The following is a 22,834-nucleotide window of genomic DNA, read 5'->3' on the forward strand; positions in this document are numbered from 1 at the left end:
TCAATTTTCACACAGCCAGCTCCTCACACAGCAATGAGATAAATGACACGTACCTCTGTTTTGGTGGCTTTGATTGAGGGCCGAATGTTGGCCAGGATATTGAGAAGATTATCCTTCTCTTTTATTGAATGTTGCCATGGGACCTTTCACACCTCTGTGAGAGGCAGGTGGGTTCTGGTTTCAACATCGTGGGCACGATCTAAACAAATTGTAACAGAGTCCCGTATCGAACGCGGTTAGCCGGGTGTCTCTCGGCGCTCACAGCGCTAAGAAAGATCTCGCTATCGAACCCGGGCCTCAGCGGGGAATGTCCCACCAAGGCTGCACTGAGTCCTGTTCCCTGCACGGAGAAGCTCCACTCACGGAGGATATCGGGATGCCATATTTAAATGGCTTCTCAATCTCTTCACCACTCCCCCGACCTGACCCCGAAAGCCCAACTCACCCACAAGGGGGTCTTCGGCACCCCCCCCCCCCCCTCAACTGACACGGCAAGGCACCCTGGCGCTGATCCCCGGCACAATGCCACCGTGGCAGTGCCAAATACAGTGGTTAGCACTGCTGCCTCACAGTGCCAGGGACTCCTGGCCTTAGGTCACTGTCTGTACGGAGTCTGCACGTTCTCCCAGTGCCTGCGTGGGTTTCCTCCGGGTGCTCCGGTTTCCTCCCACAGTCCAAAGATGTGTGGGTTGGGTGGATTGTTCATGCTAAATTGCCCCTTAGTGTCCGCAGATGTACAGGTTAGGTGGGGTTACAGGGATAGGGTAGGGGAGTGGGCCCAGGTAGAGCGCTCTTTCAGAGGGTCGGCGCACATGCGATGGGCCGATGGTGTCTTTCTGTAGGGATTCTGTGGTTCTAACAACTTGTCCTCCTTTTTATTCCAGTCTCATTTTGCTGACCAAACATTTATGTTAATTGGATGTGGATAAGTGAAGGCTGCCTTTGTGAAAGAAACCACATGCACAAAAAGCAATGAATAAATGAGAGATGTGAGCTGCAGAACTGATATCGACTGGACGAGAGACAAAGTAGCACCATGTCCCGTGGTGTGGCGCTGGCTAATGTCTGCCACTTTGTGGTGGGGTGGGGGGGGGGGGAATACCCCTGAAAACGCATGGTGTTCCTCCCCCTCCTGCTCCACAAATTATTCCCCATCCCTCAGAACCTTCAATCCATCCAGAAATAAACACAGCTTCATAGAAACATGCAATTTATTTTTCTGTTTTCATTATGTGAGTTGATTTGGAAAAATCCCGTAGAATTCTTACAGTGCGAAGGAGGCCATTCGGCCCATCGAGTCTGCACTGACCCTCCGGAGCATCCTACCTAGGCCCACTCCCCTGCCCCATCTCTGTAACGCTACCTAAATTACAGATCTTTGGACGCCATGGGGCAATTGATCATGGCCAACCTACCTAACCTGGGAGGAAAGCGGAGCACCCGGAGGAAACCCACGCAGACACGGGGAGAACGTGCAGACTCCGCGCAGACAGTCACCCGAGGCCGGAATTGAACCTGGGCCCCTGGCGCTGTGAGACAGCAGTGCTAACCACTGTGCCGGCATGCAATAATCCTTTTGAATTCAGCAGCTACGTTATGTGGAAAGTTGGAGACGAGGCATGAACTGCACTTTCTGACTTCAGGAACAAGTGGCTGTGGTCAGGCGTATAATCAACATCACTTTGTTGTCCGTTCAGTTGTCCTGTGGTATGAAATGGTGAGCAGTGCAGATCTTAAACTCCAGAGTGGCCAAATAAAAAAAGAAAACATTTCCCAGAAAAGCTCGAATGGCGATTGCATCAGGCATGTCCCATCTGTATTCAAAGATTCCTCCTTTCCCCAATGAGTTTGTTGTCTCACGTTCGAAGCAGTTCAGGAGCAATTGGCACCATCACTCACCCTGCTTTAACATCAAATGTCTGCAAACACATTGTACACTTTTAACATCTTGCCCAACATGTATTCATTTCTAATTTAATGCTGATAATAACACTGGGCGCAACTGGATAACTGGGACAGCATGGGCGAGATTCTCTCATCCCGCGGCAGAGCGTCCACGCCGTTGTAACACTCTCCCAGGACTAACTCTGGCCCCTACAGGGGGCCAGCACGGCAGCTGGAGCGGTTCATGCTGCTCCAGCTGCCGATCCCGGTGTGAACTGTGCGTCGCTGGATCTCCCCCCCCCCCCCCCCCCCCCCCCCCCTCCCCCCAAACAAACCTTCAACGGTGTGGTCCCGCCGGCTCACAGCAGGTTAGAACGGAGTCGGCGGGACTCGTTTTTTTCTTTTACGGCCGCTCGGCCCATCTGGGCCGGAGAATTGGCGGGGGTGGGGGGAGTCCCGCGTAGAGCGGCCCATGGCCGGCGCCGCGCCAACCACTTTGGCGCCAATTCTCTGCTCGCATGCCGGCATCGGGGTAGTGTGGCCCAGTCGCGGGGATTGTCTGGCCCTGCCCAGGCCTGACAGAATCCTGCCGCCTGTATCCCTGCCTTTGTTAACTCGAGTTTTGACTAATCCAATGCACCCATGGAGCTCTCACCATTTCCCACTCTCCGGAAACTCGAGGCCATCTGAAACTCTTCTGCCCGTGTCCTAATTCACACAAGGTCCCGCTCATCTTGCATCCCTGTGCTCTACAATGGCTCCCATTTAAGCAACACCTTAATTTTAAAATTCCCATCTTGTTTTCAAATCCCTCCATGGCCTCACCCTTCCCTGTCTCTCTCCTTCAGCCCCACAACAGACTCGATGGGTAGAATGGCCTCTTGCTGCACTATGAAGTCTATAAACACGCCGAGATCTCTGCTGGCCTCCAATTCAGGCCCCTTGAGCCCCCTCACGTTTAATCACTCTATCGGCGGCTCTGCCTTCAGCTGCTTCCACCTTGAAGCTCTGGAATCACTTCCATTAACCTCCTCACCTCTGCTGCTCTCCTTAAAACCTACCTCTTTGACCAAAATGCCTTTAACCCTTAAACTGTTTCTGTGAGCTGGAATAGATTTCAGTGGTTGAAGGTTGTTCAGCGAGACGCAGGCTGAGAGAAACTCTTCTCCAGGGCCTGGCTGCACTATTTACCACCTGCATCAATGACTTGGGTGAAGGGACAAATGTACGGTGCTACAAATCGCCAATGGCACAAATCGCCGATGCACTTAGTTAGGCCACACTTGGAGTATAGTGTTCAATTCTGGTCGCCACACTACCAGAAGGATGTGGAGGCTTTAGAGAGGGTGCAGAAGAGATTTACCAGGATGTTGCCTGGTATGGAGGGCATTAGCTATGAGGAGCGGTTGAATAAACTTGGTTTGTTCTCACTGCATCAAAGGAGGTTGAGGGGCGGCCTGATAGAGGTCTACAGAATTATGAGGGGCACCGACAGAGTAGATAGTCAGAGGCTTTTCCCAGGGTAGAGGGGTCAATTACTAAAGGGGCATAGGTTTAAGGTGCGAGGAGCAAGGTTTGGAGGAGATGTACAAGGTAAGTTTTTACACAGAGGGTAGTGGGTGCCTGGAACTCGCTGCCGGAGGAGGTGGTGGAAGCAGGGATGATCGTGGCGTTTAAGGGGCATCTTGACAAATACATGAAGAGGATGGGAATAGAGGGATACGGACCCAGGAAGTATCGAAGATTGTAGTTTAGTCGGGCAGCGTGGTCGGCACGGGCTTGGAGGGCTGAAGGGCCTGTTCCTGTGCTGTACTTTTCTTTGTTCTTTGTTCTCTTTGTATGATAGGCCGGAAATCATTTGGCAAGAGGAGGTAAAGAACCACAAAGGGAGTGGGCAAAAATTTGGCTGATGAAGTGTAACGTGGGGAAATGTGAGCTTCTCACTTTGGTAGCAAGAATAGAAAAACAATCATAGATTGATCATAGAATTTACAGTGCAGAAGGAGGCCATTCGGCCCATCGAGTCTGGGCCGGCCCCTACAAAGAGCACCCTACTCAAGCCCACGTATCTACCCTATCCCCGTAACCCCCACTTAACCTTTTGCCTTTTTTGGACACTAAGGGGCAATTTAGCATGGCCAATCCACCTAACTTGCACATCTTTGGACTGTGGGTGGAAACTGGAGCACCCGGAGGAAACCCACGCAGACATGGGGAGAACGTGCAGACTCCGCACAGACAGTGACCCAAGCCGGGAATCGAACCTGGGTCGCTGGAGCTGTGAAGCAATTGTGTTAACCACTGTGCTACCGTGCTGCAGAGGGATCTGGGTGTCCTGGTACATGAATCAGAGAAAGTTACTATGCAGGAATAGTAAGTGGTCAAGAAGGCAAATGGAATATTTGCATTTATTGCCAGGGAAATGGAATATAGAAGCACAGAGGTTTTACTGCAGCTTTACAGGGTCTTGGGTGAGAGCACATCTGGAATATGATGTACTGTTTTGGTCTCAATATTAGAGAAAGGATATAATTGCTGTAGAAGCAGTTCAGAGAAGGTTCACTCGACTAATTCTCCTGATGAAGGACTTACCCGATCGAGAAAGGTTGAACTGGTGGTTCCATTAACCATTGGAATTTAGAAAAAATGAGAGGTGATCGTACTGAAAATTCTAAAGATCCTGAGGGGATTTGACAGGGTGGATACCGAGAGAACGCTTTCTCTTGTGGGGGAGACTGGAACTAGGGAACGCAGAGGGGCACAGTTTAAAAATAAGAGGGGAAGGTGAGGCGAATTTGTTTTCTCTCAGAGGATGGTTAGTCTGTAGAATTGTCTCCGCCAGAAAGCACTGTGGGGCACTGAATATTGTCATGAGAATGTTGCTTAGAAATGTTTGGCTGCTCATATTGCTGCAGTGATGTCAGAGTGTGGGTGGAGCTGGGCTGTCTGTCAGATTTTTACTTTCATTTTAGGTTGTTTGCTGCAGTTTCGTTTTCAGTGTTGGAGCTGAAGCCAGACCAAGCAGGTGTACTGCTGATCTCTCTGCCATCAAAAGACTATCTCTTGTTCATTTGGTGAATTCAGAATTATAAATGTTCTCAGTAGTGAATGTAAACCTGATGTGCTTCTGTTGAAAGGTGTTTCTTCTGTCTTCTGGATGTTGTTTGGGAAGTTATCAAGGATTACTTAGTGTTGTATTCTTTGGGGGTTGTATTTGAATTGACGGTTGCTAAGATGTTCACTGTATGTTTTAAAAAGGTTAACTTGAGTTCATAGAAAAAACATTGTTTTGCTTTAAAAATTACTTTTCCGTTTCTGCTGTACCGCACCTGTAGAGTGGGCCGTGTGCTCCCCATACCACAATCTATTAAAAGTTGTGGGTCAGGTGAACTTCATGATACACTTTGGGGTTCTCTAAACCCTGACCCCTAACAATATATTCAAGGCTGAGTTTGATATATTTTTGATAAACAAGAGAGTCACGGGTTATTGAGGAACAGGAGGATGGTGGCATTGAGAACACCGCCAGATCATCCATAATCTTGTTGAATGGCAGAGCAGGCTCGAGGGGCCGAATGGCTCACTCCGGCTCCTAAATCCTACATTCCTTTGAGGAACGGTAGGAAGAGGCTCAAGTGGAGCATATACAGACATGGACTGCCGACTAGTCTTTTACTACACCCTAGATTCTGTGTAACTCTAGGTTTACCTCTCCCTTGGGCGTGATCTTCTGCTCATCCAGTTTAAAGGAGGTGCCTATCCTGCGGCGGACAGTGGGTGCCTGCTCCCCGGGGTCCAAAGGATATTCTTTCGGCAACTTTCCTGTGAGTTCCTGCAAACAAAATAAACAGACACAGAGATATAGAAGGATAATGGATAGAATTACACCACACAGCAGTCCACTGCGTCTCTCCTGGCTGGAAAAGTGCTACCCAGTCTAACCCCACCCTTCCAGCTTTACGTCTGTAGATTGCCCCAGATTTTAGGGACCAGAGTGAGTGTTAATTGTTCACGGTTGAGAGTTGGGATTAGGGGCACAAGTTTCCTATCGTTCTCGGCATGCTACAAAACGTTATTAACGCATGAATGCTATCACCGAAGAGTTTGGGGGAATATGGTTCCGGCAGGACATGGCCAAGCTCACTGCCCTGTTGACTGCATTTACTGCTATTCGCTCAAGATGGAGAAGGCAATTGGGTTCAGTTAATGAGCCAACTCATTTTTATTTTGCCTGTCCTCAAGGACGCATCCATGGCTTTTCACTGTATCTGTATATCGCCACTTCAGAATAGTTCCTGGACAGGAACAGGAGCTTGCAAGCCCCAAAGCCCAGCTTACCGCCTCCCTCAGGCACAGCTTCTTCAACTCCTCCAATCTCACTCGAAGCGTCTCCTCCAGAGCGTCCTGGCGAGATTTCAGGGCAGCCAACATGTCTTTCTTGGCAGACTGAGAGCTGTCTGACTCCTGGGACCCTGTGAACAAACCAATTGTTTACTAAACAGTGGACACGTCAAGAGGAAGAAAACATTTTAAAAATGAATTAATATGATAATGAAACACTTTCTTTAACAAAGAAAGGTATGAAAGTGAGAGGTATTACATTTATATATGATTATTTCTAGTATTAATTATGTCATGAAATGAAAGAGCGAAGGATTCAAGATTTTGAAATATGTCGCTGGATGTTACATCTAAAAGTGTTTTAGGCCACATTCGTTCTGTCAGATAAATGCACAGTGAATGTTTTCCATTTTATGAGAATTCCTTTCATGATCTTCCTCTGTCGGGATTTGGTTTGATAGGCACTGGGCTGTGTCCAAAATCTTGCCCAAAGCGCCGGGTCTTCATTGGAGCATCAGTGGAGAATTGATTCTTGAGACATCATGTTCACATGAACCCTGTCCTCATAAAGAGATTCACCCGAGGAAGGAGCAGTGCTCCGAAAGCTAGTGATTCAACACAAACCTGTTGAACTTTAACCTGGTTTTGAAAGACTTCTCACTGTGCTCACCCCAGTCCAACGCCAGCATCTCCACATCAGGGCTCGTAAAGAGATTGTAGGGTGGAGGGGCGAGGGTCACTTATTGGCAATCATTTAAAAAAAATTTTTTTTAGAGTACCCCATTATTTTTTTGTCCAATTAAGGGGCAATTTAGCGTGGCCAATTCGCCTACCCTGCACATCTTTGGGTTGTGGGGGTGAAACCCACACAGACACGGGGAGTGTGTGCAGGCTCCACACGGACAGTGACCCAGGGCCGGGATTCGAACTCGGTTCTTCAGCGCCATAGGCTGCAGTGCTAACCACTGTGCCGCCCTTCTTATTGACAATCATGACTAAGGAATTCTGGCTAATTTCCTCACCCCAACCCCACCTCAACCCCTCCTTTCCCCATCCTGTTTATCTGTGGGCACAAAAGCCAATTGTCGAAGAGGAAACAGGAGCAGCAGGAGGCTATTCGGCCCTTCAAACCTGTTCCGCCATTCAATAAGATCATGACTGGTCTACTGCCTCACTCCACCTTCCCACAAAATCCCAATATCCCCTAATTCCCTTAGAATCTAAACATCTATCTTCAATTTTCTCAATGAATGAGCAACCACAGCTCTGTGGGATAGGGAATTCCAAAGGTTCACAACCCCCTGAGTGAAGGAATCTCTCCTAAATGGTTGATGCCTGATTGTAAAATGATGATCCTTAGTTCTGGGCTCTGCAGTCCCGGGGAAACAGCCTCTCAACATTCACTCGGCCAAGCCCTCCACACAATTTATATGTTTCAGTGATATCACCTCTCGTTCTTCTAAACATCAGAAAGATGGACTCATGATACTCAATCTCCGAGCATGGATAGACGCCTCATTATAGCGATCAATCTAGTGAATCTTTGCTGCATTCCCTCCAGGGTAAGCCTATCCTTCCTTAGACAAGGAGATTGAGACTGAACGTGGTAATCCAGGTATGGGGCGGGATTCTCCAACCCCCGACGGCAGGTTCGTAATCGCTGATCAGGCGGAGAATCCCTTTTTGTGCGCCGCACGCCGTTGGGACGGCCTCAGGGAGTTACCTGAAGCCCCTCCCCCGATGGACCGAGTTCCCGACTGCGCGGTTGACTCATGGTCTCAGCGGTCGGGAACCCGGTGTGGTGGCTGTGGTCTGGTGTCTAGCGCCGCCATAGTCGGGCGGGAGCCATGCTGCTGGCCCTGGGGGGCTTCAGCGAGGGCTGGGGGAGGGGGGGGGGGGGGGGGGGGGAGGGTGTCCAGGGGGCAGCGAGGGGGTGTCCAGGGCGGTACTATCTGGCAGGTCGGGTGTGCGCACAGCTGGCACCGTTGTACGGCCTGACCGGTGTAAGCCATTGACGTGCGTATGCGTGGCCACAGACCCGGTAATTCTCCGGCCGTTTATTTTGTGGAGGCTGGTCATGGCGTGACTGCTAGCCCCTCACCGGTCGGACAAACAGTGCTGGGGCGCCACCGATCTTTTTGACGTAAAACGCCACGGGTCCTCCGGACACAGCCTCAAAACCGGAGAATCCAGCCCATGGTCTCACTATGTAACTGCAGCAAGGCCTACTTTCTCTGCTCCAATGCACTTGCAATAAAGACTATCATTGCCTTTTCTAACAGCTTGCTGTACGTGCGTACTGACTTCCTGTGATGCCTATAGGTTGCCCAAATCCTCGGAATACCATTCAGAAATGCCTCTCTTCTATGGTTCCAGGAGCCAGTGTTTGAACTGGCTGCACAGTCCTGGGATCTTGCTGCTCTATATGATTTAATTCCACACCAAAGCAGCATCTGAACCGACTGATGTGTGATAGAGGAGCCGTAGATTTGAACGTGCACAGAATGACTTGACGCCAAACGCAAGTATTTGCTTTCATGGACCACGTGGGCTTGAAGCTGAAGGTGAAGATCCCTTTGTACTTGTTCAATTCAGATGTAAACCCCGCTGGGGTAGACTTTCCACGAGGGGCATGCTAACAATCTCAGTGCAATCAGGGGGAAATTGGCCTGACTACAGCATTAGCTCAGGGGGTTTAATTCAATGTTGCTGAAGTACTCTGAGCGCGATCAGTACTCGCCCACAAAACTGGCCCCACCCTCAGGGCACAATTGTCACAGTCAGTGATTGTGTTGCTATGTGAAGGCTCTTCAAACTACATTCATTTTCTGAGGTGTTCATGCACTCGTCAGCATTTTCAAAGACCCCTCCTATCAAAAAATACTTAACAAATGAAGAAATTGACCACAACGCTGCTAAATGACCCGGTATAGTTTTGAGCCATTTTCAATAATTTTAGCTAAAGTTACTAAAAGGCGGCAAACAGGACAAGCTAGGCGGCAAACAGGACAAGCTGTTAAAAATGATTATTTTTGCTGCTAAATGAATCTTCTGCTGTTAAAACGTCACCAGCCTACCGCTCACGAATACATAAAGCGGCGCGGTAGCACAGTGGTTAGCACTTCTGCCTCACAGCGCCAGGGTCCCAGGTTCGATTCCCGGCTGGGGTCACTGTCTGTGCGGAGTCTGCACGTTCTCCCCATGTCTGCTTGGGTTACCTCCGGGTGCTCCGGTTTCCTCCCAGAAGTCCCAAAAGACGAGCTGTTAGGTAATTTGGACATTCTGAGTTCTCCCTCCGTGTACCCGAACAGGTGCCGGAATGTGGCGACGAGGAGATTTTCACAGTAACTTCATTGCAGTGTTAATGTCAGCCTACTTCTTGTGACAATAATAAAGATTATTATTCAAAAAAGGAATGTTGTTCCGGAACCATTATATCCCACGGTTGCCTGATTGGTTCATGGAATGTTTTCCTTTCCTGATTTTTCAAATAAATTTCAGCGGAGGCCTTGAAATGTAACACAACCAGAGCAATTTAGGCACAATTTCCTGATTTCTTGCTCCTAGCGGGAATTCTACTTCTGGATTAGTGAAGCTATGTGTCATTCAGATGGCCATGTCATGTTAGTTTCCCCCATTTCCTGTTGTTGCAAAACGCAGCAAAAAGCAGAGGACTGCAGCTGCCCCGTGAGCAAGGATGTTAGGACTGGAAGGAAACAATGAGTTTACTGAGGGAACAATGGCAATCGGACGCTGGCCATGTACTGCTCAAGCAATGTTAAAGGAATGCATGATGGGCGCCTGGTTCAAAGGCTAATCTACTGAACTAACAGTTTCTAATCCCCCTCCCCATCGACGATTCAACAAACCTTTCTTACAGGCCTTCTTACACGCTAAATGAAAGAAATAAAAGAATAAATTTGAAACTTTTGAAAACTTGGAACAGTGCACCGAAAGAAACTTCTAACAGGACAAGAATCTTACAACAGTGGCAGTACGCGGGCTCGCCGAATCAGGCTGAACATTAACCGTGAAATTAAAGTGGCTGCTTTCGACAGCAATTCTAACAGCTGTGAAATGAACACTGTGAAACTGCGTGCCACTCAATCAGTCAGCCGCCTCTCCCAGTGTGTGTGGAATGAAGGTTCTGATGGGGTTTTGCAATGAATGGGAGGAGGAGCCCTGACTGAAATAGAAACCAGAGCGATCAGTGCTCCATCCCAAACACGCTGAAACTGTCAGCTTTCATCTCCAGGGTAGTGGGTGCCTGGAACTCGCTGCCTGAGGAGCTGGTGGAAGCAGGGACGACAGTGACGTTTAAGGGGCATCTTGACAAATAGGATGGGAATAGAGGGATACGGACTCAGGAAGTGTAGAAGATTTTAGTTTAGACGGGCAGCATGGTCGGTGCAGGCTTGGAGGGCCGAAGGGCCTGTTCCTGTGCTGTACTTTTCTTTGTTCTTTATTTGTTCTTTGTTCTATGCATTAATTCCTGCTGGCTTTAGCCAACTGGATTGCCCCCTCCCGCCATAGCTGTATTTTATCAATCTTATTTATGGAGAGCCTCTCTGCCATTGCGAAAACGGTGAAAGAGGTGCGGATCTGGAGGCCCCACTCCCCCTGGGCACAGTACTTACTATTTTTGCTGCGGTGGGAATGGGGTGGGGATTCGGGGTTGCTCATTTTGCAGCGGCCCACGGAAATCAGCAACTCCTTCCATTCGTCTGGTTTCGGTGTGGGAGGTGTCTGAAACCCAGCGGAGGAAGATCAGAGTGGGGAGGAGCAGGTCGAAAATTTGTGATTCATTTGGGTAGCCAGGGTATCCTTTTGGAGAGGTGAGTTACCCCTCTGGATATGGTCCCAGGACAGCTTTGGTGTGCTTTGAAGGAGGTCAAGGTGCCCTTTGGGAATTTTTAAATAAGGCAGGAATTTGTGTACAAAGTGTACTAACGTATTGGAGCTGTCTAAAACAACTATCAAAAGTTTCAAGAGGAACTGTCAAGAGAATCAGTCAAAAATGTCAAGATGAATTAGACAGTTGTCAAGGCATTTAAAACTCCTGCCTTTTAACTCTTTCAAAAAGTTGCTTGAAGTATTAAAAAAACAATTTCTTGCTATTTCTATCTGTTGGTTGACTTAAACTGTGGGGTTACCGTTAATAGATTACTGCTGGATGACTGATTTCACAATGGCCCATTATTACAGTAGGTTGCCTGCCATTTCAGTTTGCTTGACAGCTCCAAGTGGTTATCGACTCTATGATTGTTTTTATAAGGGATTATGTAATTGAATTAAATGTTTGTTGTTATAAGGGAATATGTAGTTGAAGGAATTTAAATGTAGCAAATCAGTTTTTATGAATGAGAGTGAATGAAGACGCTTCAAACTTTATTTAATCTCAGCATGGGTACCGAGCTCTGTCTATAGTGGATACGGGGTGAGTTGGTATATAAGATTCTAGGGCAAAGAGTGGTGGGTTGGGGGCATGGGTTGGCATTAAGTTGGCAGAGGGGTTATAAAAGGCCATGGGGGTTGGAAGCACAGTTGGCATGGAGGGTATAAGGGACCTTGCTGGCTTGATGGTGGCATGGATTAGCATGGGCGGGGCATGGGGAGTATTTGGGGGGATGGTGACGGAGTGGGAGTGGTGACGTTGTTCTGTGTTATTTTAAAACTCCCGATACCGTGGCTGAGCTCAAAGGCAGGCCTTCCGTCCAGCCCCGCTCTGCATTGGGCATCCTCTTCACTCGTTCTGGGGTCACCAGGCCCGACTCGCAGGGAACGCCGCCATCCCGGAACAAATATCTAACCTTGCGGGCCACTTTCTCCCAGGTTTACAGCTCCGGGAAACGTCCTGACCACCAGACCCTGGAGTGAAAATCGAGGGCTGGGTCTCCAAACATCTATTTAGAAATATATATATTCACTTGAGCCAGTGTTGACAATGTGGAACTTCCTGGAGACTTTTCACTTTGTGAAGCTCAATGTCCAGTCTTCTAATCTGATGAACCTTCTTCTGAGCTCTACTGTGTCAGCTGTGGCTCAGGTGGTGGCTCAGGCACTCTCGTTCCTGAATCACCAGGTTCTGAGTTCAAAACCCCGACCACAAAAGTCAAGGTTGACGTTCCTGTGCAGCCCTGAGGGAGTGCTGCACTGCTGGAGGCGCCAGCTTCTGGGTGAGACGTTAAGCTGCCACCCCCATCAGCTTGTTTGGGTGGGTGTGAAAGATCTCAGGGTTCTACCCGGCAATTATCATTTGGAGTTGGCTTGGTCAACATCAGCCAACATCACAAAAAACAGATTGGCTGCTCGTTATCACATTGCTGTTTGTGGAACTTCACTGAGAGCAAATTGGTTCTATATTTCCGACATTGCAACAGTGACTACACTTCAAAAAAGTTCTTCCCTGACTACAAAGACGTACGGTGGTTGTGAAAAGCGTAATTTAAATGCGAGTCTTGCATCCCCTCTGCAACCAATCAGATGTAAGGACATCCCCAAATTTATAACCTATCCTTCAGCATAAGTTTATAATGGAAAGTAATAATTACAAGAACAGACACTGATAAAACTCAACAACTTATTCTGTTATAGTTAACAGCGAGGAAAGAAACACGATGGTATTAAAGGTCTGACCAAATTAATTAATGAAAAGGACACAAGGTTACTATTCTCAAACCGGTCAGCAGCGTGGCTGAAGGAATGCATGAGTGAAACGAGCACTATAAAACAGCATTAAATTGTTTGGCCAATTCCATTCTCTGTTGTAACAGGTTAACACCTGTAACAGGTTAGTCCAAAGATGTGCAGGTTAGGTGGATTGGCCACGATAAATTGCCCTTAGTGTCCAAAATTGCCCTTAGTGTTGGGTGAGGTTACTGGGTTATGGGGATAGGGTGGAGGTGTTGACCTTGGGTAGGGTGCTCTTTCCAAGAGCCGTTGCAGACTCGATGGGCCGAATGGCCTCCTTCTGCACTGTAAATTCTATGAAGCACAGCAAATCACACATCTGTATAAAACATCAGTCACACATGGTCACAGCACTGCCTAAAAACAGTATCTGTGTAGTACCCTCTTTAGGCCACTACGTTCATGGGTACGATTTGCCCGACTTGGCATTGTGACGAGGCCGCTGAATCTCACCAGAGGCATCTTGCGGGATTTGCAACACTGGAAACGGCCCCGCCAGATTCCAGGGAGTCTCGCGAGTCATTGCGACCTGGATCTCGCCCAGATCAGCATTTTTGAACGAGCCATTCGGCTGATTTAAATGTACGTTCGTCGGATTCTCCCGTCGTCCAGGATCTAACGGCTGAGCCTGGGGTACCTCACCAGACAAACTGGCGCCCCAATCTGAAAGGAGCTTTCCTGTAGCTCGCCAGCAAGAAACTACTCCAAACGCGGGAGAGAAACTCCCCAAGGTCAAAGGAAAACGGCAAAAGGTGCCTTGGAATAACAAGATGCTCTTCGACACACCGCTAAATGCACCCAAAAACGGACATTTGTTTACCGGTTAAATCATGTTATTTGAATGTTTTTTCCCTTAGTTCCAGTGTTCAGTAACAGTTTGGGGTATTGGGGGGGGGGGGGGGGGGGGGGGGGGGATATTTTAACCATCTTTATGCTCGGCCCACAGTCCAGCTTTCATCTCCACTTTCACAGACGTTGCTCCCGGAAGGTCCACTGAGGGTCAATCTCAATTCAAATTGAATGAGGCAAAAACCCTCCTTGGGAAATGTCACAAAAGAGACCAATGGGAGAGAAGAGAATGACTTGTATTTCTACAGCACCTTTCAACACCACAGGATATCCCAAAGCGTTGTCTAGCCAATGAACCCCTCTTGAATACAGTCGCGGTCAATTGAAACGTAGCAGCCAATTTGCGCACAGCAAGTTTCCACAACCAGCAAAGCCCCAATGACCCATCTGTTTTGGTGACGTTGGTTGATAAATATTGGCCAAGGCACAGGCGGAGAACTCCCTTGCTCATCTTTGAAATAATGCCTCGGGGCTGCTAACGCCCATTTAACAGGGCATCAGTTGAACATTCTATCTGAAAGTTCAGCCCTCCCTCAATAGTGCCCTGGGGCAGGGGCAGCATGGTGGCGCAGTGGGTTAGCACAGCTGCCTCACGGCGCCGAGGTCCCAGGTTCGATCCCGGCTCTGGGTCACTGTCCGTGTGGAGTTTGCACATTCTCCCCGTGTTTGCATGGGTTTCGTCCCCACAACCCAAAGGTGTGCAGGGTAGGTGGATTGGCCACGCTAAATTGGCCCTTAATTGGAAAAAAAGAATTGGGCACTCTAAATTTAAAAAAAAAATAGTGCCCTGGAACGTCAGCCTAGATTTTAGTGTCAAGTCCGACAGTGGGAATTGAACCCACAACCTTCCGGCTTTGGGCAAAATATAAGCGTTACTGCGAAGGGGAATAAGTCAGATCAAATTGCAACATTCCTTTCCATTCAGCTATAATCTGATGCATGAGTTACAGAAGGCCCACGAGAGAAGGTAACTGCTTCTGCGGAAATAACTCCTGCCCTGCACAAATACTGACAGTCAAGTCATCGACTGAAGGAAGCGAGTTCAGGTGACCCGAGCAAATAAATAAGATGCAAACTTATGACCTTCCCGTTTGCAGACAAGGACTCACTCAACTGTCTGGCATACCTGGCTCCCGGTTATGTTAGATTAGCTGGTAATGAAAAACAGATTGTTAAAAATAACAGCTCGCGCTATCTGCGATTTATATGAGCCTATCAAGATGCAGATGTAGTTGTGACAATCCACAGACTAAAACAAATATCTGTAATTCTACCCCATACAATTCTGAAAATCTATTGAGGAGATCTATTAACGGCTGCCAGCACTTTGGCGTTAATCCGGAGTCAAACACCCGAGATTATTTTTCATAATATTCGGTTGTGTATAAAGGATAGAAAGAAAGACTCTGGCTGTTAGACTAAAATTCACAAATTTTCTGGGGGAAGATATGTTACACGAGGCTAAAGTTGGTGGTTAAGCATTGACCAGTGCAGTAGAACCCATCATGAGTCATTATTATAGAGTACTATATATAATATTTTTGTAGAATAATATATAATCTTTTAGAAACATATATATAACATTATGAAGGGAATAGATAGGATAGATGCGGGCAGGTTGTTTCCACTGGCGGGTGAAAGCAGAACTAGGGGGCATAGCCTCAAAATAAAGGGAAGTAGATTTAGGACTGAGTTTAGGAGGAGCTTCTTCACCCAAAGGGTTGTGAATCTATGGAATTCCTTGCCCAGTGAAGCAGTTGAGGCTCCTTCATTACATGTTTTCAAGATAGAGGTAGATAGTTTTTTGAAGAATAAAGGGATTAAGGGTTATGGTGTTCGGGCCGGAAAGTGGAGCTGAGTCCACAAAAGATCAGCCATGATCTCATTGAATGGCGGAGCAGGCTCGAGGGGCCAGATGGCCGACTCCTGCTCCTAGTTCTGATTAACAGGTTCAAGGTGAAGGTAAAGGGATCCCGAAGGTATTTTATTTTCAGGTTAGAAGCAACAATATAATTGTTTGTTATGGTTTACATCTACAGGGTTTCTTGGTTTCCCAGCATCAGGAAGGTGGCTGGTCCGCCTCTGGCTTTGAAAGAGGACACACATGGCCCCCACGCCACTTTGGCCCCTCGGGCCAGTTTTGTGCTGCTAACCAGGTGTGGCACAGTCTAAATAAGAGGCCCGCCGTATCCTTCAAACCACCTTGAGGAGCCCCATCAGACTCCTAAAATACGTGGAAAACAGAATGTCGTCATTGCTGAGCACCAATGCTCTTTTTACTCCTTCCAATCCTGGTCATTTCTAAATAATTATTATTTTTTAAAATCCCCCCGAAACATTAATGAGTTCTCGACAAACGCATGCACAAAGTTATGGACGGGATGTTCTATCCGTTCCCGCTGGCGGCATTTCATGGTCTCGCAGACAGGGCACTGCCCTCACGGGTTTCGAGGCGCCCGTTCAACAGGAGACCCCCGTCGCCAACGGCGGGACCAGAAGGTTCCGCGGCTGGCCACTGCCAAGTCGCCCTCCGCCCCTGCAGGAGGCGCCGCAGAGGGAGAGGGAAATCCCACCCGATGTCCCTCCCACTTGTTGAACTTGCAACAGAAAAAACAAAAACAATCTGAGGTGGCCTCCTTCTGCACTGTAAATTCTATGATAATCTAAGGTTGGGCACAACATCGTGGGCGGAAGGGCCTGTTCTGTGCTGTATTTTTCTATGTTCTATGTATTCCATGCCAAAATGGAGGAATTGAACAACTCCCTGTGGACTGTGCATGGTGTCCGTGGGCTTTAGGCAGCTCAACAAGGCTGCCCTCTGAATTACCCCCACAGGACACTCAATTGTCAGAGCTTGCGGAGCAAGCTGTGCTTCTAAAACACTCACTGCTGTGTCCAGCATATCCACTGCCCCATGTCTGCTCTGATCTGTGTGCGCTCCGACACCCGGTGCTATTGTGTTCAGCCACAATCTCTACATCCAGAACAGTCAGCTTGAAAACAAATACAATTTTTTTTATTTTTTTAAAATCATTCCCCCCTCCCTTTTAATATTACAGCTCCTGATCTTTATCATTCAATGACCAGGATACTCCTGGATCGAAACAAAAATGTTTTAACAATGTATTGGCACTGAAAGCACATCTCATTCTCCTCCCCAAAGACGGACCATATGGTTACTCCAGGCACATGGGATTTCCACACTCACAGGCTGCCATTGTCTGTCTGAGCTAAGTTCTGATGATTCATTCTGCGTACGAGCTGCTCTTCCTTCCCCGCGACCTTTCAGAGTAAAACCTTTGTTCCACTGAAAATGGGATTTGGTCAGTGCGTGTCTCCTTGTCAGGTTAGTCCAAATTCACTGCGGTGTCACATGATTAAAATTCCTAAACACAATGGAATGTGCAGGTCATACATGCTGACAGTCTAGAAGGAGGCCATTTGGCCCATTTTGGCTGCGCTGGCTCTTTGGTGGAGCCCAACCCGTCCCACTCTTTCCCTGCAGTCCTGCAGGTTTTCCCTCATTTATCCAATTTCCTTTTGAAAGTTACGACCGAATCTCCCTTTCAGGCAGCGCTCCAGATCATGACAAACCGCTGCGTAAAAAAAAACGTTTGCTCGTGCTGCTCCTGGTCCTTTTGTCAATCACCATTAATCTCGCTCCCCGGTCACTGAATCTCCTGAAACTAAAACAGTTTATCTCTATTTATTGAATTAAAACCGTTCATGGTTTTGGATACCGCGATCAAACCTCCCACTTACGGGTCTCAATTGGTCGTGGGGCAGGAAGGCGGTCCACAAGTCTTCCCATTCCAGGTTTAATTGGGGCAGAAACAGGAAGCTTGGCAGGGTCCCTACCCGCCACCTTGGCCGGGGAAGGCATTCAATTCCGCCCCTTAGCGCCACACTATTTCCAGTGTATTCTGTTTTTATTTGAGTCCACATTGATGCTGGTCCCCGATACAAACAGGAAGCCTTATTCCATGTTGGTTCCCTGTGCACAGCTCCCTTTATCCTCTTTCCGTCAGCCACCTATCTAAATGTCAACCAGCAGTGGCTAATTCCAGTTGTGTGTCCGCAATCTCTAACACAGTTTCAGCAGCTCGTCTGTTTTCAGGTGTGAAAAGCAGAGCACAGGGGAAGCAGCATCAGCTGCATGCCCCCCGATTCACAAAGCTACCGATAATTCCACTCTAATAGAATACATCACCTGTCACGGTGTCTGCAAAAACGTACACACAAGGCCGAGGGCCACAGGGTAACAAAGGAGATTTAAAAATACAAGCAGTAATGCTTGGATCTGAAAGCGATCAACAGGATTGGGTAAAATGAGAGTTATGAGATTTTGGAATTCTGCAGTGGACAATATGCAGCATCCCTGGGAAACTGCCTTCAGGGAAGTGACGTTATCAACCCAGCCAGGTGTGACCTACATGGGACTCAGTTCCACATTCTGTGATTCATTTTCATTCCCTCTGAACCACCTCAATTGTAAAACAATTGATTCAAGAAGGCGGGTCCATCACAAGCTTGTGGGGACAAACCCTCGAACAAAATGCAAAACAACATTTTGCAGAGAAGTACAAGGCAGACCCACACACATCAGTGAATGGCATGGCACCTGGATAGGCTTTGCTGTGTTTTAATGCGCACCTTACACATTTCGGATTTACTTATTTAAGTATTTATTTTCGCAGTCATAATGGCATAGAGAGAGTCCATTCGGCTCACTGAGTCCATGCTGGCTCTCTGGTAAGCAATCCAGTCAGCCACCCGCTCATTCCCTCGTCTTTGGGCAGCACGGTAGCACAAGTGGATAGCACTGAGGCTTCACAGCTCCAGGGTCCCAGGTTCGATTCCCCGCTGGGTCACTGTCTGTGCGGAGTTTGCACGTTCTCCCCGTGTCTGCGTGGGTTTCCTCCAGGTGCTCTGGCTTCGTCCCACATTCCAAAGACGTGCAGGTTAGGTGGACTGGCCATGACAAATTGCCGTTAGTGACCAAAAAGGTTTAGGAGGGGTTATTGGGTTACGGGGATAGGGTGGAAGTGAGGGCTCAAGTGGGTCGGTGCAGACTCGATGGGCCGAATGGCCTCCTTCTGCAATTACGTTCTATGTTCTCAATAGTTCATTCCCCATAAGCGCTTGTTCAACTTACTTTTGAAATCATTGATCATCTTCACTTCCACCAACCTTGTGTTTCAGGTCACTGTGTAAAAAAGTGCCCCTCACATCCTTCCTGCATCTCTTGCCCAAAACCATAAAGCTGAGCCCCCTATTCCTTGTATCATCGACTAAAAGGAATCTTATTTCATTTTTCTACCTTACCTGAGCCTGCCATAGCCCTGTACACTCCTATCAAATCTCTGCTCTATCTCCTTCATTCCAAGGAGAACCCCCCCCCCCCACCCCCGCAGCTTCTCTAATCTAACCTCGGAGTGAAAATCTCCCAGTCCTCCGACCACATTCACACCCCTCGCAGGGACCATCACATCTTCCCTAAAGTGTGGTGACCACAACTGGTCGCAATACTCTAGTTGTGGCCTCACCAGAGCTTTATAAAGTTTCCACATAACTCCCCTGCTTTTGTAATCAATAACTTTACTGATGAAGCCCAAAGTGCTATAAGCTTTGCCAACCACTCTCTCAATTTCTCCTGCCGCCTACAAAGATCAATGCACGTGAACTCCAGGTCTCTCCGTCCCTGGAACTCTTTAGAACTGTGCCATTAAGTCTGTGTTGCTTCTCCCTATCCTTTCTGCCAGAATGCACACTTTGCATTTTTCTGTGTTAAATTCTCTCTGCCATTTACCTGCCCATTCTGCTAGCCAAACCATGTGTTGTTGCGATCGATTGTGTTATGGGTCAGGGTTTAGAGAATCCCAAAGTGTATCATGGAGTTCACCTGACCCACAGCTTTTATTAGATTGTGGTATGGGGAGCACACGGCCCACTCTACAGGTGTGGTACAGCAGGAAATGGACCAGTGGTTTTTAAAACAAAACAATGTTTATTTTATGAACTCAAGTTAACCTTTTTAAAACTAACAGTGAATATGAAATGAAAATGAAGTGAAAATCGCTTATTGTCACGAGTATGCTTCAATGAAGTTACTGTGAAAAGCCCCTAGTCGCCACATTCCGGCGCCTGTCCTGGGAGGCTGGTACGGGAATCGAACCGTGCTGCTGGCCTGCTTGGTCTGCTTTAAAAGCCAACGATTTAGCCGAGTGAGCTAAACCAGCCCCATATCTTAGCAACCAGTAAATAAAATACACCCCCCAAAGAATACAACACTAAATAACCTATATGCTGTCCTTTTACACACAAAAGACTTAACAAACCTTTGAACAGGAGCACATTAGGTTTACATTTAATACGGAGACCTTTTTACAATTCTGAGTTCACCCAAATGATCCATAGATAGTCTTTGGATGGCAGAGGTCAACAGCAGGTGCAGCTCACTGAAAAAAACACAGGCGCACCCAAGCTTTTCTCAAACTGAAACTAAAAAGCAGAAGTAGAGCTCAGCTCCACCCACACTCTGACATCACTCCAGTAACACGAGCAGCTCCATTTCTTAAAGGTACATTTCTTAAACACCCATTTCTTAAAGGGTACTCTCACATGACAATTGGTATCATCCTCGCAGTCTGCCACACCCCCAAGTTTGGTAACATTGGCAGGTTTTGAAATTTTACTGTATTCCAAAACCCAGTCAGGATAAATCAGGGAATAACATTTCACACATTCTTATGTTCCCTACCATCAGATTTATCTCAATGGACTGTAATTAGTTCACCATCAAAATTTGAACAAAATGCATTGGGGCAAACACCAATTTACAAGAGGTTGTAATTTCATCGGGGTCAGTTTTAATTTTGGTGCCTCCAACTTCCACAGAAGAATTGTAATTAAATCTGAGGCCAAATTTTTGGAAAATAATGAAAAGCAAGTACATAAGGTACTCATAATGTGGCTTTATCTATCAGAGGAGGGAAAATCGAGCTTTCCACTTTAAAAAGGTTCTGTGTGCGAAACAACTTGCTCGCTGCAGTGGGGATGATTAAGTCTGCGTGACTCTCAAATCAGTCACAGAAGAAATGGGGAAAGGATATATTCGGCAGCTGAAATCAAATGAGCAGACGGGGGTATTGCATAGCATCTTCCTGTACGCTCATCACAGCACAGAGCAATCTTGTTTGTTAGTCTGAACTACTGCAGTGGCGTGGGCAGCATATTAGAAATGGTCATAACAGGTCCTAGATGTATTTTGTTATTTTAATTAATCTTCCAAATCACTCTCCTTGTCCTATACGATTAGTTTCTGAAATGAAATGAAATGAAAATCGCTTATTGTCACGAGTAGGCTTCAATGAAGTTACTGTGAAAAGCCCTAGTCGCCACATTCCGGCGCCTGTCCGGGGAGGCTGGTACGGGAATCGAACCGTGCTGCTGGCCTGCTTGGTCTGCTTTAAAAGCCAGCGATTTAGCCTTGTGAGCTAAACCAGCCCCATGTTCCATGTTCCTATTGCATTGCAGACTGGTAATTTTAAGAAGAAATTGTTTGCTTGAAACTTTTTTGAAGTTGGCCTTGTGTTGGCTGCACTGACATTGCACAAAGTCCAATTACTGTGTTCATCCCCTGAAGCTTACTTAATTTAATGTCCTAAGAGATTGGTGGTTTGACTTCCAGGTTTACCCCCAAGGTTTTGTGTCGATGAAAGGTAAAAACCATGTAACGCTAGGGCAGAGGTCAGATATTTGTCAGATACAGGTTTTGACCTTATTTGATGTTCGGTTGTATTACATGGAACAAAACGCTGGCATTAATTTGTTTGAGTCATGATAACATGTTTCAAAGAGCTATAAAATTTGGTACATAATTGGTGATTTTGTCTTCAGACTGGTCTTTCTGCCATTATCATGCAATCCCTACGGTGCAAAAGGAGGCCATTCGGCCCATTGAGTCTATACCGACCCTCTGAAAGAGCGCCCTACCTAAGCCGGCTCACCCACCCTATCTCCATAGCCCCACCTAATCTTGGATTGGATTTGTTTATTGTCACGTGTACCGAGGTACAGTGAAAAGTATTTTTCTGCGAGCAGCTCAACAGATCATTAAGTACATGGGAAGAAAAGGGAATAAAAATACATAATAGGGCAACACAAGGTATACAATGTAACTACATAAACACCGGCATCGGGTAAAGCATACAGGTAGTAGTGTTAATGAGGTCAGTCCATAAGAGGGTCATTTAGGAGTCTGGGAACAGCGGGGAAGAGGCTGTTTTTGAGATTTGTTTGTTTTAATTTTCTGTTTTAAGATTTTGCTTTAATCTTTGGACACTACGGGTAATTTTGGCATGACCAATACATCTAACCCGCAAGAAACCCACGCAGACACAGGGAGAATGTGCAAACTCCGCAGACAGGGAATCGAACCTGGGACCCTGGAGCTGTGAAACAACTGAGCTAACCACTGTGCTACCGTGCCCCCCCCCCACCTGTAAAGCTGTTGATTCCCTTGACATTGGTATTCTTGCAATTGCTCTGATGAGTGCAAGATGAAAAGCTTTGACAAAATGTATTTTTCTCCGGTAACACTCAGTTCTGTACGACCAATGTTCTGTGCGACCAAATGACTATTCTTCACTTCATGCTCATCTTCCACCTGTAAACATCTTTCAGCAATACTGTACATGAGGAGCTCGACACAACCGTTGCATCAAGTTACAGCGTGGTGGCATTTCCCAGCCCCAATGTGCATCGGCACGGACAGGGCACGTAAATCTGGAGAGCCTTGACCGTTAACGGCTCTGCGGGGTTTCCCCATCCCATCCGCAACAATGGCCACCTATGTCAGGGCTGGAAAATCCCACCCAAAGTCCACAGCACAGAAACAGGCCATTCAGCCCATCTGCTCTCTGCCAGTGTTTCTGCTCCACATGACCCTCATAAGTTTCCAGATACGCCTCAGGCCGCAGTTCAAACCTTTCAGCAAAAATGACAACTGGAAAATTAGTGAGCACCAGGGTCAGGGGAGGGAGTTCCCTGAACTCTTCACCTACAAATA

At 47.4% G+C, this 22,834-nt stretch overlaps 1 protein-coding gene across 8 annotated transcripts in view; it reads right to left on the minus strand.

Moving 5' to 3' along the window:
* frmd4a (FERM domain containing 4A) overlaps positions 1 to 22,834 on the minus strand; it is a 734,343-nt gene that overhangs the window by 50,382 nt on the left and 661,127 nt on the right. For all 8 annotated transcript variants that reach the window (XM_038811950.1, XM_038811947.1, XM_038811948.1 and 5 more), the window contains 2 exons: positions 6,223 to 6,356; positions 5,594 to 5,716 (listed from right to left, as the gene is read on the minus strand). In XM_038811950.1, coding sequence (XP_038667878.1) covers positions 5,594 to 5,716; positions 6,223 to 6,356 — 257 coding nt within the window. The remainder of the gene's footprint in view (positions 1 to 5,593; positions 5,717 to 6,222; positions 6,357 to 22,834) is intronic.

Source organism: Scyliorhinus canicula, chromosome 11 (assembly GCF_902713615.1).
Source record: "Scyliorhinus canicula chromosome 11, sScyCan1.1, whole genome shotgun sequence".
NCBI classification, from domain to species: Eukaryota; Metazoa; Chordata; class Chondrichthyes; order Carcharhiniformes; family Scyliorhinidae; genus Scyliorhinus; species Scyliorhinus canicula.